The sequence below is a fragment of the Gobio gobio genome (assembly GCF_949357685.1).
Source record: "Gobio gobio genome assembly, chromosome: 14".
Lineage (NCBI taxonomy): Eukaryota > Metazoa > Chordata > Actinopteri > Cypriniformes > Gobionidae > Gobio > Gobio gobio.
In genome coordinates this window covers 35,967,958-35,986,105 of record NC_137107.1, presented here as the reverse complement: position 1 = coordinate 35,986,105, position 18,148 = coordinate 35,967,958, and the positions used below count along the sequence as shown (strand labels likewise).

Sequence of the window (18,148 nt, the reverse complement as noted above, 5' to 3'; positions counted from 1 at the left end):
GGCTCATTTTCAAAAATAAAGGAACCAAACAGTCTTCAAACAATACATAGTAGCCTATATGTATAGTAATAGTCTAGATTTAAAGGAATAAAATGTCATCTCATGGTGTCCACAGTAGGCAAATTGCCATACAGGACAGAATGAGGGCGAGTAAATGATGACAGAATTTCTCTCTCTCTCTCTCTCTCTCTCTCTCTCTCTCTCTCTCTCTCTCTCTCTCTCTCTCTCTCTCTCTCTCTCTCTCTCTCTCTCTCTCTCTCTCGTTTCTGGAAAGAAATGTTCCAAAAATTCCATTTATACATCGCTAGAGGGCGCCAGAGGACAGTGGTCTCGTGACAGCCCATTCTGCAAACAGAAAATATCAGTGGACTCGGAATTTATTCAGCAAACCTATGAGGATATTAAATACGAAATTGTAGAACGCAATTGCCATATTCACACATTCGACGTCAAAATATGAAGCGTCACAAATTTGCAGTCTGAGAACTGAGAGCTCTATGGGCAGATAAGTGGAGCGTATGATCTCGCAGGTTCCTATGGCAACTGGTCAAACGCTGTGCGCGCGTTCTGTGCTGTGAACAGCAAAACGCGCGGATCAGCGGGAATGCGCACAGACCTGCGCGCCTGGTCTGCTCGCGACGGAAGCTTTCACAATAATGTGGATTCACGCTTTGATCTACCATCAACATCCAAAGAACGTTATCGCTGGAAGGTGCCAGAAAGATTTTTGAGAGAGGCAGGTGCATTGTAAGTGGATATTTTCCTTTTTTTGTAGTTAAATTAGAGATGTTATACCGTTTTGGTTAATGTTTAGATAACTATGTGTTTGTTTTTTTGTTTGTTTGTTTGTTTGCTGAATGCCAGTAACTATTAAGACATTTTTTATTTATATATGTAATTTTAATATTAAGTATTTCATGCATGGTGTAATTTTCTTTAATACAAGATTGCACTGTTATTTCACTTAGTTATGAGAAGCATACTAAATTATATTATTTATTTAATTAAAATGTAAAAAACAAACAAAAAATAGGCCTACATATAATATAAAATTGAATAAATTGGGGGAGGAAATCATTTTAGTGTTTTGTGTTTTAATTTAAAACTCTTAAATCGAAAGATGGTCTGGAACTTACACTAAGTGTCCAAATGTACAAGCAAATAAGCTGTTATTCTAGCAAGTTTAGTTAAGAGTTATCTAACACTCTTACTTTATCTTTTAAGTGTAGACAAGATCTAGCTTTGGAAAAAAAAATCTACACTTCATCTTACTTAGATGTGTTGTATTCTATAAGACTGTAACGCATATTTAGGTATCATTTGCGCCCCCAGTATTTCATACTTGTGTGGTCTCTCCTAGAAGCAGTCACAGGAAGCTGACCATCCCCATCTCCTCATGATGCATATGAACAGCTTATTAAACCGATGGAGTAAGTATTTATAGTTTTATGTGTTAAAATACTTCCCTTCTCTTTTTTTGTAAGAAAGGACCATGCAGAACATATTTTGTCTACCTTTATGTGCGGGCTTTATGTCAACGTCTCCGATATTTCGTTTGGACTGAGATGGATATGAACCTTCTAATAGCCTGGGTTAAAATTAGTTGCAAGCTAGGTCAGAAGTTTGGACTGTATTGAAGTGGAAAATGACGGGTTGGTCTACCCGTCTGGCCGGCTGTTACTGACTGACGTTTGAAATTAACTGCAATTGGCAAATATTCAATTGCAAATGCTACTGAATACAAATATACTGTCAGGTGCTGATAGATGCTATGTTTTATGTCACTGGCTCGTGTGTGTGACTTGAACATTTTTTGACTTAAAATATACTTTCTATTTAATTTATTAGAGAGGATTTATGTTATATTGTGTGACATTTGACACATTGTTTTGCAGATTATGTAGGTGTGAAGGTTTGTTGAGAGGTTAGAGAGTACGAATGGAAATGTACTGTAGGTGATAAATCAGATATTAATATCTACCGAGGTAACAGACCGCAGGGTGTCTACTCGCACTGTCAGTTTAGCACAAACAGAAACATTGCAGATGGATGAAAACTGATCAAGAACCATGTCATTTGCAGTCATGTGCAGGATGAAATCGACTTTTATGAGGTTTATGCCAAAATCTGTTGAAAAAATTGCTCTAGCAAAATGGGAAGCAAAATGATAAATGATTTCCTCATAAACTTCTATTGTAAGCGCTTTTCTGTCAGTGCATTTTTTTGGTTTCTTTTTTACAATAAACTGACAAAATTAGTTTCTGTGCTCACATGCCACAGAAGCTGTCGAACAAGCTTAATGTTCCTGTACTTTTAAACTAAATTCAAGTCAAGATGTCTATTTATGCTCTGGGTCGAGGTGCCAAACATTCCCCTGATATTAATTTTGTATGATTTTTGAAAGAAGCCTCTTATACTCATTAAGGAATTTATTAATGTGATGACAAAGCTGCATTTTCAGCATCATTACTCCAGTCTTAAAGGGTTAGTTCACCCAAAAATGAAATTTATTTGATCAACAAAACACAGTAATATTGTGAATATTATTATATTTTAAAATAACTTTTCTATTTTAAAAATTGTATTTCATCTTGTGATGGCAAAGCTAAATTTTCAGCAGCCATTACTCCAGACTTCAGTGTCACATGATGTCTATTTATGCAGGCAGGCACTCAGTCTGTTTAAATTTCATATTGTTGCTTGTGGGTTTTGCCAAACTAAATCTCAGACCTGAGGTCAGTGACCTTTTTGACAGTTCTGTGATGCCACCCAAGAGGGGAATAGCCAGTCATGAATGATTTGGACAGCATGTCCATCAGTTAGTTCAATGTGAAAGTTGTTGGAATCACTGTTGACTTTCCCATTTGTAGTAGAAGGTCTCAATAGAAGGTTAAAGGTCATCTATGCAGGCTTAACAAAGAGAACAAGGGCATTGATTCACTATGACTCTGAGTTAGCTTGCTGTAGTTGGGCAGCCCGCTAATGATCTCAGGCTGTAGCTAATCTCTCTTTTTCTCGATGTAATTAGAATAAATATCCTCTGTGGAAAATCAGATGACCTTTTCCCTCACGATTTGTATATTACCGGTTGGGGTAAGAGTTAAAGAGCTGTGTTTGTTAGCTGGTAGATCCGTGTGTTAGCTGGTAGATCCATCCGTACACGTGCAAATGGAGATCAAGTGTCTTAAAACCCTCGGGTCTCGTTTTCTGAGGTGTCGGTGACTTTTCTGGACAGCCTAAGATTTTCCAATAGTATCAGTTTTTAGGCCACACTTATTGATCTTGCATTTCTCGGATTTGACCTTTCCGAATTTGTTTCATGTAGTTTTTATTCATCTAGTTCTCTATAGTCTTTCTTCAAGGATTTATTTGGTGTTTCTGTCCTCTTGAGGTTGATTTCTTGTCTGGTAAGACAAGCAGATTTTTCATTGCTTTTTTCTCATGTCAGATGCTTCAGAATCTTCACAAAGTGTGGAATTTCACAGAATGGTGTCTTGGTGTGAACTGCACCCTGTGTGTGTGTGTGTGTGTGTGTGTGTGTGTGTGTGTGTGTGTGTGTGTGTGTGTGTGTGTGTGTGTGTGTGTGTGTGTGTGTGTGTGTGTGTGTGTGTGTGTGTGTGTGTGTGTGTGTGTGTGTGTGTGTGTGTGTGTGTGTGTGTGTGTGTGTGTGTGTGTGTGTGTGTGTGTGTGTGTGTGTGTGTGTGTGTGTGTGCTTGTATATATGGTTTATGAGGACACTTCTTAAAAAAACATACTGGCAAACCCTACATTGTGGGGACATTGAACTTTTGGGGACATACTTTGGTCCCCATAAGGAAAACAGCTTATAAATAATAATAAATTATGTTTTTTTGAAAATCTAAAATTACAGAAAGTTTTCTGTGATGGGTAGATTTAGTGGTAGGGTTAGTGTAAGGGGATATAATATACAGTTTGTGCAGTATAAAAGGTATGATGTCTATGGAAAGTCCCCATAAAACATGGAAACCCAACATGTCTGTGTGATTTTAATATTTTAAAATTTAATTTATTCCTGTGATGACAAAGCTGAATTTTCAGCATCATTACTCCAGTCTTAAAGGGTTAGTTCACCCAAAAATGGAAATTCTGTCATTAATTTCTCACCCTCATGTATTCCCAAACATGAAAGACCTTTGTTCATCTTCGGAACACAAACTAAGATATTTTTGATGAAATTGGAGAGCTCTCTGACCCCTCATAGACAACATTTTGATTACCACTTTCAAGGCCCAGATAATGGTCTGACATTGTTAAAATAGTCCTTATGACTCCAGTGGTTCAACCTTAATTTTATGAAGCAATGAGAAGTACTTTTTGTGTGCAAAAAACAAACAAAAATAACAATTCTGTGTTAGACTCATACGCTGTTGACTATGTGTAAACAGTGCAGCGTTTCCTAGTTCTACGTCAGAACAGTGGCTTACATTAGTTTACACTACGTCAACAGTGCAGGAGTCTGACACAGATGAGAAGAAATTGTTGAATAAAGTTGAATTTTGTTTGTTGTCGCTTCATAACATGAAGGTTGAACCACTGCAGTCACATGGACTATTTGAACGATGTCTTTACTACCTTGGGCATTGAAAGTGGTAACTAAATTGCTGTCTAGGGGTCAGAGAGCTCTCGGATTTTATCAGAAATCTCTTAATTCATGTTCTGAAGATGAATGAAGGTCTTACGGGTTCGGAACGACATGAGGGTGAGTAATTAATGACCTTAACCCTAACCTGATCTTACCCTTTAAAGTGATAGTCCACCCAAAAATGAAAATTAGCCCATGATTTACCCACCCTCAAGTCATCCGAGGTGTATATGACATTCTTCTTTCAGACGAATAAAATCTGAGTTATATTAAAAATGTTCTGGCTAATCCAAGCATTATAATAGCAGTAATAGTTGCTCTGTTTTGAAGTCCAAAAATGCATCTGTCCATCAAATAACGTGCTCCACGCGGCTTCGGGGTGTTAATAAAGGCCTTCTGATGCGAATCGATGCGTTTGTGTAAGAAATATATTTATATCTTTGATCGCGCCAGTATTTTGAGCTTATTTGCCGGAAGTTATGGCGCTGTGAATACTAGATGACATTTGTCTGATAAGAGGTAAAAAAATAACATAAATACTGTTTGGTTTCTCGCAGAAACCGATCGTTTCGTGTCTTAATACATCAATGTGTTGCCACGAGCCGCATGGTTTAATAAGGATTCGTATGTCTATGTGTTTTTACTCTCATTGCTCTCATACTCTAAAATATCCCCATTGACATGCATTATACGACTATCACACTGCAACGGTTGGAGTTAAAAATCTTCATTTGTGTTCTACTGAAGAAACAAGACACCTACATCTTGGATGCCCTGGGGGTAAGCAGATAAACATAAAAAAAATCGTTTTTGGGTGAACTATCCCTTTAAGTGATCCTTCAGAAATGTTGATTTGATACTCAGGAAAAAATCTTACTATCAATGTTGAAAACAGTTGCACTGCTTAATATTTTTGTGGAAACCGTGATCCATTTTTTAGGATTCTCTGATCAAGTTTTTAGTACCATCACTTACTGAATAAAGTACTATTTTTAAAAAATCTTACTGACCTCAAAATTTTAAGGTTATAGTGTAACTTATATCACTAAACTCAAATGCCTGACGTCTCTGACTTCACTGTACCTGCCTTTTCTAGTGAGCTCAACTATCCATGTCCTGCAGGGTGACCATGTTTTTTTTTAACTTCATTTAAAAAAAACAAAATGAAACCGATAACCTGTGATTAGACCTGTTTGCTGTAAAACAATCGGTTGTTGCAAAACGAATCATCTAGTTCTGACATTAATTGATACTTGCACTTACCAACATTCCAGAGTCAGACCATTGATTTCAAGAGCGTTTTCTACAGAATTTTCTTCCATCATTTTACTCTGGTTTTGTTTTCTACACTACTCCAAAGACACATTTTCAGTATTTAGTTTGTCTCACCCAGTCATGGTGAAGTAATAAGGACAAAATGGGAGTGAAACAATCCTAAATACCAAAAGAAGAAGTATGACTATGACTACCAGTTTGTATAACTAACATTATGTAAGATACTCTGCCAAATGTTTCGCTATTCAGAGCTGTGAGACTGCACATACAGCTCTGCATAATGTTAGGAAAGAAATGTTATTTTCAACAATGTTCCTGATCACGTCCAACTTTAACAGTTGCGTCACATTTCAGTGTGGATTGTTGTGTTAACCTGTCAGAATGTAATGCAGGCCTTGCAAAGAGTTTGTTATGGAAATGCATGGAGCGGTGCCAACTATATCATTATTTTTAATAATCATTTCACATGCAGTGCGCTAATTTACATATACAGGTCCATAAATGCACAGCAGCAGAAAAGAAAGCATGTTTAATTCTAATAGTCAGGGAGGCTATGGAAAATGGTCATGGAAAGCTAAATGACTACTGTTTTAGCATGCAAATGTATAACTGGAATCATTTAAACATTCTAGAAACATCAAAAAGCATGTCATTTTAGTTTTGAAGCAAAATTAATCAAACCAGATTATTTTGATTGATAATAAAACTAGTTTGCAGTCTGGTTTGATGTCCATTAGCTGTACTGATATTTGACCCACATTTATAGGAGTGTCTCTGTCCGGAATGCATTTGAATACTCATCACATCCGTCCTGTATGTGTAAATTATGCATGTGCCGTCTGCATTACCAATGATGACTGAGACCTGCTTAACCCACGGGTGACTTCAGGGTTATTATCTGCCAAATCAAATCACTTGGAGATGGTTACCGATCTGAAATGACACAGATTTTCACAGCTTGTGTTTTCAGTAACCATCTGTGTGACGACATTGCACTGAATATTCTAACATAATATAAAGCTTTTGGATGAATGTAGCCAAACTGTAATCTTCATTGGACTGTCATCTTTTTTTCTCTCACTCTTTCTCTCTTATTCACACGTTCCTGAGCTCACGTCATATAAAGCAGAGGGGATTTGACCCAGGGAGCTTCAGTTGCCAGACAGACATAAGGAAACTCAATAGATCTCTAAAGGAGAGCGTGCAAAGAGACATGCATGAGAGTTCTCGCCTTACACTGAATTATTTACTGTGGAAATTGCCTGTTTTAACCCTTCAGTTGTTTAACAGCAAAAGCCTGTGTATTTTAGTTTATTTTTCCTCGGTGGACTTTGAAGAGTTTTGATTATCGCAGTGAAAACTACCTGAATGCCATATAGGTCAAAGTGTTTTTCATATTCTAGCATATTTTTGTTCAATTGTTTTCAAAGGGAGCGACAGCTATTTAAAGGTCCCCTTCTTCACGATTCCATTGTTCAAACTTTAGTTAGTGTGTAATGTTGCTGTTAGAGCATAAATAATACCTGTAAAATTATAAAGCTCAAAGTTCAATGCCAAGCGAGATATTTTATTTAACAGAAGTTCCCTTTCAAAGCCTACAGCGAACGGCTGGCTTGGACTACATCCTGGTACTTCCTTCTTTAATTACGTCAGTAGAGCAGTAGAACAGACTAACCTCCGCCCACAAAGAAACGCGAAAAAGGGGGCGCGGTCTTGTTGCTGTCCCACGTGGAGAAGCGGACGGTCGCGTGGAGAAAAGGAACTGTTGCGTTGAGTGTGTTTATCGCCATGTCATCGAGACGCTGTTATTTTCATCCAGGAGTCAAATCACCTTTGTTTGGCTTTCCCAGGGACGCTGTAGAGATTATTGAACGCATACATCTCTCCGTTAAGAGGCGTGACCTTTCCAACGCGCGCTAAGCTGCTGTCAAATTACAACACAGGAACCGCTTTCACGTGCGCTAAGCTGTGGTCGAATCACAGCACAGGAACCGTTTGCACAATCAGAACTCGTTACGTATTTCTGAAGGAGGGACTTCATAGCACAAGGAAATCACCAGCCGTTTTGAGGACAGTGGAAACAGCGGTACACAGATAAGTAAATTGTGTGAAAAATACTGTGTTTTTTTACACGCGAAACATGAACACATGTTATATTGCACACTGTAAACACAATCAAAGCTTCAAAAAAACACGAAGAACGGGACCTTTAAAATGCCAGCAGCGTGATGAGGCACTGAGTGTCTATTTCATGCTGAGTGCTGTGCTTTTGTTGTTTTTTTCTTGTTGCAGAGAGTAAAAAGTTGACAATGTTATGGTGGACCAAATGCTGATCTGATTTAGTCTGTTTCTGAATATAAGGCCTGGTTTCCTAGACAGGGCTTAGATTAAGCCAGAATTAGGCCTTAGTTCAATTAGGACATTTAAAGTCCCCATGTATTCAGTCATTTTATCTTTTAAAACTCATCTTTGATGACCAAAATGACAAAAAAAAATGTCTGTGAAAAAAAATTCTTCATGTCTTAAAATAGCTTGAATGTAGCTCTACACCCGTGCTTCATTTAGAATACACGGAACCATGAATATGCAAACTAACCCCGCCTCCACTCACTCACACCAGCTCAGAGACCCACTCCATCAAATTAACTCAAGTTACTGTAGTAAACGCTGCTCAATGGTATCGCTCTCTACAACGCCAGACACATAACGATAATAAAAATGGCTGGCCTTTGGCTTGACTACGTTATCAAACAGCTAATAATGGGTTGCTAATGTTACACAAAACATGTTCCTGTTCGCCATCTCAGTCTGCCTTCTAAAAATCAAAATGATTACTGAACTAAGTAGTCTTACTGCGCAATACACAAAAGGTTTACATAAACACAGTCGGTCATGTCTAAAGAGAAAGTAAAATCGGCATGTGTCTGTATATTAGATACAGGCAGGTCTTAAATCGACAGCAGTGCAGCCTAGTGAACATACTGTCGCTTGTCCTTAAAGGGACAGTTCACCTCTAAAATTATGGAATTATTTACTCATCTAATGTTGTTCCAAACCTGTATTCATTTCTTCAGTTGAACACAGACAGTTGAATACCAGACAGTTGATGGTAGATATAGACATCCATATTACAATTTCCTACACTGGGGACCAGCAACTGTTTGGTTTCCAACATTGTCCAACAGAAGAAAGAACTTTATTCAGGTTTAAAATAACTTGAGCGTGACTAATCGATGACAGAATTTTCATTTTTGAGTGAACTATTAATAAAACAACAAAAGACAAAGAGAAAATCACACGCTGCTCTTGACTGAAAAACGTTAATACATAGCTTTAATAAGAATCAATGTATATTTTATAGTGAAGTCTATGTAGTGTTTTATTTTTACATTTATTCATTCAATTTCATACTTAAATGCTGCTGTACTGCTCTGAGCTGCCAATGTAAATCTTTATATATATTTTTTATATTATACTATACACTAGGAGTTTTTTTTTTTAATGTACAAGGGTTACAAGGGTTTTTTTTAAAATAAAGTTTTAAGTTTAAGTAAGGTTTTTCAAGTCTTTTAAGTAAAATAAAGAAAGAGTATTGCAATAAAAAATTTTTTTATTTTTTTCTCCTTAACCTCTTGATGTTCCTGTCACCATAAAAATAGAATAACAAAAAACATGTGAAAAGCCATCAGAACCGAACCGAACCAAACCGAAAACCGTGGTTAAAAAACCGGGGTATGTATTGAACCCTGGACTAACTGTATTGTTGCATCCCTATAAATCATATACATTATGATAACCTGGCTTCTCTGGAGACACCCTTGCTTCAATTCAGAGCATAGTTAATGATATGCTAAAGCCTACCCATACAATGACGTGATTGGTTACAAGGTAGTTTGTGTCCTAAGAAACACCAGCGATTTCAAACCGCGTTTTTGAGACTATCTTTGGTTCGCTGGAGTTTTAAGGAGAAAGTATTTGCACATTGTTTGTCTTAAAGCATATTAAAAACACCATATAAACAACATTCAGAACTTGATTTTCACCACTGTGGGTATTTAAGTAGCTTTTACAAACATGCCTTAGAAAAAAAAACTAAACATTACTATATCTTGAGACAAAACAATGACACTGGCATACAGTATTTTAAGATATGTCAGTGCAAATTGCTTTTAGTTAAAACATGCATTTTAGTCTGGGACTATAGGCTTAAGCCTTGTCTGTGAAACCGGGTCAAAATGTTAACACAATGTAGTTCCAAGTTCTTGCTCTAGCCCTTGTTTTGGATGAGGAGATGGCTGAACCACATTGAAACTTGACAATTGTACAAGCAGGATGTGATAGTTGATGTTGACAGTGATGAGTTTTACTAATTAGTTTTACAAATTTTTCACAAATTACTGGCCTTAGGAAAAAAACACTTTGGTGGACACACAGAGTCTCATTTTGCTGTAGAATAAATCACTAATTTTTTCAGTCTGCTTCTAAGTAGATGAAGAGGTGCTGTTCACCATTTCAGTAGGAGCCCTGTATTAAGACTATTCTTTCCAAAGTAGGCCTACAGATCAAGCAAGCTCTTTGCGTCACACCACATCTGAATCCATTCTACACTTGTTGGAACTGTTTGTTCTTTCCTTGTCTCATTTACATGAACATACACTGAAAGAGACTCACTGGGTTGCTAAACCCCCTCAAAGACCACGTCAGTCGATCCTAGGTTCACTATTGTCATGTGCGTGTGAGAGAGGCAAGGTACGTCTGGCGAAGCAGGTTTCAAGTGTCACTCATAACGACAATGACATTCGAGGATGGCAGTAGGAGTCCGTGCATCCGTGTGCGTGCATGTGCATGGGTTTGTGCGTGATTGTACAAGATATCAAATATCAGCCAGTTATGCATTGGCAGTAATCTCTCTTTCTCTCTTATCGTACAGGATTAGTGACTTTCTTATCTTATCTCTTGTTGTGTCAGCTTTGATTGTTTGATGACCTGTCTGACTGAGTGCTATTTACTTTAGATAATTCCCTTCAGATTATAACAGAAATATCAAGATTTAGACCCCGATGGATCTTATTACATCTTACGTACATATGCCATCATAAAGTATTGTAGAAAGTTTTTGGAAAAATGCTTTTGCTAGTTCACACATGCAACCAAACACGAATGCATTGCAGCAGCATTTAATATCATCCAAGCGTGAAAAAGAAACATTTCAATCAACACCTTTTGTTAGCATATGTGCACTCAACATATGCCATGTTTTTTTTTTTCCACAAATCATCCTTACATAGATTATTGTGGTGGTACTGTGAAACAGTAATGGTATCAGATGGAAATACCATGGTATTTTGTTAAACAATATCAGAAAGTCTGTGCTCATTCTTACTATTTTGCACATTTAGAATAATAGTAAAGTCATCAAAGCTGGCTAATTATGGGAAATATGTAGTGACCAAAATGTTAAATATATCAAAACTATCTTATATTTGACCATCTTCTTTGTCTAAATAGTAGCACACTCGCATATATATATATAAATCTGCAATACTTTATCTTAAATGTTTTATTTCATATCTAGGCCCTATGTATTGCAGCCACAATTTATATTCATCTTAAACACTATTATTGAATGCTTACCATATTCATACACCATGGCATTTCCTTGTTACAAAAAAAAAAAAACTTTTGTATTTCCATTGTACATGTCCAAAATAAACAAATAGGCTGCTACAATTAAAAAAAAACTTGACCAAAACATGTTGATGGACTAAATTATGTATCGTGCAGTTATATTATCTCTCTCTCACTGCAGATCCCTTAGACTCTAATGATTATAGCCTTTTCTCGATATGTGTGGCCAGCTAGTTATCTAATTGCTGTTTATGCTGAGCTAACCCTGATATTATATGGACTCTTCTTTCTAGTGCAGCAGCAATGTGTCATCACCTTTGGGATTATTGCAACCGATACAGAGCTTTGGATATGTAAGCAAACACATATCTAATACAGTGCGAGGGAGTGTGTTGGTGTCAGTAGCCTGGGGTCATAGGCTGGTGTGTCGGTGGCAGCTGATGGATGGAGGTTGTGGCAGGATCATCACTGAGAAGCCCTGTAGGATGTTGCGTGTTGAAACCAGTAGACATGTTATTGGGCAGTTAGGACACCCAGTGCTCTGGGCACAAAAGATGACGTGCTCTCAGCCGAGCAATAATGTAATCACCAACTCAATAAAATGTCCAGACTTATTCCACACTATGCACACGTACAGTTTTTATTTGCAAGCCCTGGTCTTTATAGATCTCATGGTCAGCCACAAGTTTGTGCTAGTGTAGCACATAAAGGCTTGCACAGTGCATGGCATTATTTACTTTATTATCTAGACATAAATAACTATAAACTTTGACTGGCCCCTTTTTATTTAGATCAGAGTCTACATTTTGACCTCATGCTGTGAGTTTATCCAGTGAGGGCATTAAAAATCTCTAAGGGGATGGTCATATCTTCTTGGCCTAAATAAAGCCAAACCATCTTTAAAGTCACAGGCTGCATTCAAAATTGCATACTTCCCTACTATATAGTAGGTGAAAAACAGTATGTGAAAAGAGTAGTATGTCCGAATTCACAGTACTCAAACTGTAGGCAAAAAGTACCCAGATGACTTACTACTTCTGGCGAGATTCTGAAGTGTGCATACGATGGACACTTTACTATCCCATGAGGCCACGGGAGAGGATTTGTGAATGGCAGTGAAGGGTCACAACTGACGTCATATGAGGATAGTGACAACATGGTGAATATAGTACGTCTGGATTACATTCATACTATATAGAACATACTTTTAGTATTTAAAAAAAAAGTACCTACTCAGAAAGTATGCGATTTCGGACGCAGCCCTATTTAAAGCAAAGCTTGCATAGCTAGAACTTTAACTATGGCCGTAAAGTTCCAGCTTATGTAGTCCAAAAACGGCCACCTTAGATAGAAATACGCCTGGCCAAGATCCAGAGTGAAATCGGATATAACTCTGACAACAAAGGAGATGCTCAAAGGTATCTTCTTTACTTTGTTTCTCAAGCAAAACTCTTTCTTGAGTATGTTTCCAAGATTTTATGTCATCGCAAACTCATTGAACTGTATAATCCTGGTACCTTGTCAATACAAATTGCATGACGTAAATTATGACTATAGTAAATGTGGACGATAAACAAAACTTTAAATTATGATATTTTTACAATTTTGGTTGATAACAATATACTGTATCTCGCGATATACACATTTCTATAGAAATTTTATTAAAAAGTACTGAAAAAATAAAGAAAATGATCAATTCCAAAGTAATGGTAGACCTATATCAATTTAGTTTTTATATTTTCAATAGTCATAAACACTGCAATAAAACAGCTAAATCAATCAATCAATTACGCAATGCAAACGCACAGTTATTGTGATGAACCTGTCTTGTTTTCGACCTGCAGGTTTTGTTAAAGGAATAGTTCACCCAAAAATGTCATCATTTACTCACCCTCAAGTTGTTACAAACCTGAATGAATTTCTTTCTTCTGCTGAACACAGAATAAGATATTTTGAAGAATATGGGTAACCAAACAGTTGATGGACCCCATTGACTTCCATAATATTTTTTTTCATATAATGGAAATCATTGGGTTCCATCAACTGTTTGGTTACCCATATTCTTCAAAATATCTTATTCTGTGTTCAGCAGAAGAAAGAAATTCATACAGGTTTGGAACAACTTGAGGGTGAGTAAATAATGACAGAATTTTCATTTTTGGGTGAACTATCCCTTTTATGATAAAGATTTTTATAAAGGCTTTGTAAATATGCACATATCTTGAAAGTATTTTATATAGAACCATTTTATTATTTGAGGTTACAGCTGGGGAAAAGAAATGTAACCTGAAATATAAGTGAGTTGCGATTAAAAAGGTACAAAAATTATTGTGGCTTAAACGTTTTCATTGTCTGTTCTGTCATTTGTTTATTTTTTGTATTTATTTTTTCATTTATCTGTGGATTATCCTCTGTATACAGTGTTGGGCATTAGGATTGAACTCAAACAATGCTGGCTTTACTACAGAACTTACATCAGATTAAGGCTGTGTATATGATGAATTTTTGGTGTATTTTTATTTTTTCTATCACAAAAAAATCTCCTACAAATAAATATTGGTGACTTGTATTGCTCTAGATCCAGTTCTGCAGTTTAAAACTAAGCTTTATCTCTCTTGCTTCTGCTTTTTCTGTTGCAGATGAGATCTCTAAGATGTGTGAGGTAGATGAGACTCCAGAACCGGTCAGTCCCACGCTGCTCAGCGAGTCCACAGACACCTACTGCCAGACTGACTGCTGGCACCCACTCCGCACCACAGTCCGCAAGCTGGAATTCTGGGAAGACTTTAGCGCAGAGCTTATCGGAACCGGCTTCTTCTCTAAGGTCTACAAGGTAAGGGTTTCCTGTCAATAATGGAGGAGCAAAAACAAATGACTGTTTGGAGATGGAACGTTTGCAAAAAATATGTGCTAAAATTGCTAGAATGTCCTAAAGGCAGTGTGTAATAATGGACACAGCCGCTGATATTGAACAGCACAGAATCTGATTAGATAATCTGCCCTTTAGCGAAAGTGCACTGATTTAATCAAAGCTGTGAAGATGAGGCACATCGAGATCCCAGGTGTTCAAGATAAATGTTTTTGTTCCACCACTTGCTGCCTTTCAAGAGCAAAGGTTTTGTTCCATACCAAATTCTGTTGCCCAAATGTTAAATAATCTTCTAAGCATTATGTCTGGAAGTCACGGCCCTGTTAGTCCTTACAACAGAAATGTACAGACATGACGTGTCTGTAGTCTCCCAAAAACAAGCTAGATCCTGCAGACGTTTTTTAAAGAAATACATGCTTAACATCATGTACCGTCACCACCCAGTCAAGCTTAAATGGTCTTGAAAGCCTTCACAAACAAGAAAATAACTAGGTGATTAAAAAAAATAACTGAGGAACCACATTTTGTTAACCACATTTAACTTTTGGTTTTTTGTTTTGCAAAATATCCACTCCTACTCAGCCTCAAGCTGTTCCAAACTTGTTGAACACAAAATAACATATTTTGAAGAATATGGGTAACAAAACAGTGTTACTTTAGCCTCATAATTCAAATTGAAAGAAGCTTAAGGGCATTTTGTTACAAGTAGACCTCACAGAACTGCCAAAAGGGGATTTCCAATGTGTGAAACTCTTGCTTGATATTATCTTGAGTGAAAGAAAGACTTTGATGAGGACTAAGCTCACATCAGAGCTTTACAATAGCAGAGTGATGGACCTTATAACGTGTTTAATATCAGTGCGCAAAGAACATTAAAAACTATGCCACATGCCTCCACTGTGACCATTCTCACACCACGGGCCAAGAAATGACGAATTTACATTCTATGTAAGGGACATTGTGTACTAAAGGTGACTAAAGTGTGCTGTAAAGGAATAGGATTACCTCTCAGGGGAAAATAAGAGGGATGGTCTTTTTTGCTGTGAATGTGTTTACGGAATCTCAGTGAAGGAAATCCCTTTATTCAGTATGATGTTGTTCTCTACCGCTCAGGTGACGCACAGCACTACAAAAAAGGTGATGGTGGTGAAGATCTATAAGAATGATGTGGATCAGAACAGCATCGTGAGGGAGATCAGTCTACTTCAGAAACTCTCCCACCCGAACATAGTGAGGTGAGCCGCCTCTGCGCACGCGATTAATCACTTCCATCAACCCCACGCCGGCCTGATGCTCATATAGAGCCCACTCAGAACATGGGAAGAAAACAACTCTGTCAGACACTGTTGGCTAATAAAACCTGACTGGGTTAAAATTTCCTGACCTTGAGCAAAAGTAACCAGTGACTGGTAACAAATAAGATGATATTCTGATATTAAAAGCATCAGCCTGGGAGATTGTAATCCCTTTTGTACACAGCCCTTGTTTTAGTTACTGAGCTTTAGTAATGTTTATCATTATTAGTACTGCTTGTAAGGATACATGATATATCTACACCAAATTTTATTAGAGATTTTTAATTCATTGGTATTCGTTGTTGGATATTTAAAGGTTCAGTTCACCCAAAAAAATGAAAATTCTGTCATCATTTACTCACCCTCAAGTTGTTCCAAACCTTAAAAGAAGATATTTTGAAGAGTATGAGTAACCAAACAGTTGATGGACCCCATTGACTTCCATAGTATTTTCTTCTCCATACTATCATGCTATCTGAAGTCAATGGGGTCCATCAACAGTTTGATTACCCATAATTTAAAGAAATGTATACAGGTTTGGAACAACTTGAGGGTGAGTAAATTATGACATTTTTGGGTGAACTATCCATTTAATTGTGCCTCTTACATTCTAATATTTTAATAGATCTTCAGTTTTGAAGATCATAGTTAGATCTTCAAATCTTAGTTAATCTGCAAATCTTAATTACTGTTAAATATAATCTTTTGTAAATTTCCGATGCATACATTCTTTTGTATAATGTGAAACAATATACTTATTATTTATTTAGGCAAAATAGTATTATCGGACATTTATTAGCTATCATCCGTAACATGAAAATAACGCCTGACTTTTAATGTCTATATTTGTTCATACTTAGGGTAAGAGTAAACATTTAACCCTTTGTATTCAGGCCACAGTATCATAGAGGCTTGAGGTGGCCTCATTTTTGACTACCCAGAAAACCCTAGCAACAACCTAGCAACCCAATAGCAATTAAAAACTACTAGTACCTAGTATCTGTGAAGCAATGCCCTGGTAAACACCTGTAACACCCTAGCACAGCGAGCTTTGGATAGGCACTCACATTGGGTTGAAAATTTAAAAATCTAATTTGCACTTCTTTTTTTTTCACTTACAAATTTCAAATTGATCTCAATTTAATTTAAAAGGGTTTACACAGATGTCTAAAGGTTGCAGGTGCTGATCGGATGATTTGTCAGTCTTGTAATTGCTAATAAATGTTCTAAACGTTGCATAATTCCTCATTTCTCAGATGGATAAAGTAAATTACTCTGATTTTCTTGTTGTTAGGTACCTGGGGATCTGTGTCAAGGAGAACAAGCTGTACCCAATTCTCGAGGTGGGTGGAAACTTTCAGGATTTAGTATTCACAATTCAGTGTATCCAGTACAAGCTTTCTCAACGGGCTGCCTGGCAAATCTCATGACACAACCAGTGACTCATATCATTTTCTACAAAACAAAAGTTTTCCTGATTTAACATGCTGTAAAGTTGCGTTTTCACTGTATAAATCAGGTCAGGGTTGGGAGCGTTTTATAATCTCTTGTGCTTCCCTCCTCCTCCTCCTCCTAGTATGTTAGCGGAGGCTGTCTGGAGGAGCTGCTGGCCAGGGATGATGTCAGCCTCTGCTGGAGGGAGAAGATTGAACTGGGCTGTGATATCAGCCGAGGAATGACCTATCTCCACTACAAGAACATCTACCACAGAGACCTCAACTCTAAGGTGTGTTGGCAGCCTTTAGGGATCAAAGTTGACATATTATGAAATATCACCTTGCAGCGTTCAACCTTGATTTGAAGGCGTGTGAACACGCCTTGCAATTATAGATAATGACAGACATTTCTAATGTCACTCCAATGAAACTAATGTTTTTTTAGCTTTAATGTTCTATTAACTTGCTTGACCTGACCGTAGTTATGTTTTGGACAAAATTATTCAGTGAGACCACGTATTCCAGTGTTTAACAGATAGTTAGTACACTTTACTTGTATCCATTTCTTCCTTTCCCATATAGTATAGCTGGCTTAGGCTCACTTTTTTATTGCTTTGGTACTTTTGATACTTTTTATTGCTTTTAGTTTCTGATATTAGTTATAAGATAACCAACATAATATTATATCACATAATCTTACTCAAAGTCAAAGTAAAGATTGGCATAATTACACAGTGACCCCAACATCTGGATGCTTAAGTCACACTTAAATCATAAGTCACACTTAAACCTATTAAAATACAATTATTTTAAATAAACATTAAGAAAAACAAAAGAAAGTCCCACACACTATCAGTACTTGCTAAAGTACTTTGCCAAAACGTTTCGGTCCCATGACTTTGGTATATACCTGATCAAGGTCATGGGACCGAAATGTTGCATCAAATAAAGCAATTTTGATCTTTTTGCAAGTACTGATTGTGTGCGGGACTTTCTTTTGTTTTTGAAATAAAAAATAATTGCATTGCAATAAACAATATAT

General features: G+C 37.0%; 1 protein-coding gene across 1 annotated transcript in view; it reads left to right on the top strand.

Moving 5' to 3' along the window:
- Positions 1 to 323: 323 nt before the first annotated feature.
- LOC307137170 (dual specificity testis-specific protein kinase 2) overlaps positions 324 to 18,148 on the top strand; it is a 29,441-nt gene continuing 11,616 nt past the window's right edge. The window contains exons 1-6 of the mRNA XM_079834670.1: positions 324 to 747; positions 1,361 to 1,430; positions 14,146 to 14,339; positions 15,489 to 15,610; positions 16,965 to 17,013; positions 17,247 to 17,396. Coding sequence (XP_079690796.1) covers positions 1,397 to 1,430; positions 14,146 to 14,339; positions 15,489 to 15,610; positions 16,965 to 17,013; positions 17,247 to 17,396 — 549 coding nt within the window. The 5' untranslated portion in view covers positions 324 to 747; positions 1,361 to 1,396. The remainder of the gene's footprint in view (positions 748 to 1,360; positions 1,431 to 14,145; positions 14,340 to 15,488; positions 15,611 to 16,964; positions 17,014 to 17,246; positions 17,397 to 18,148) is intronic.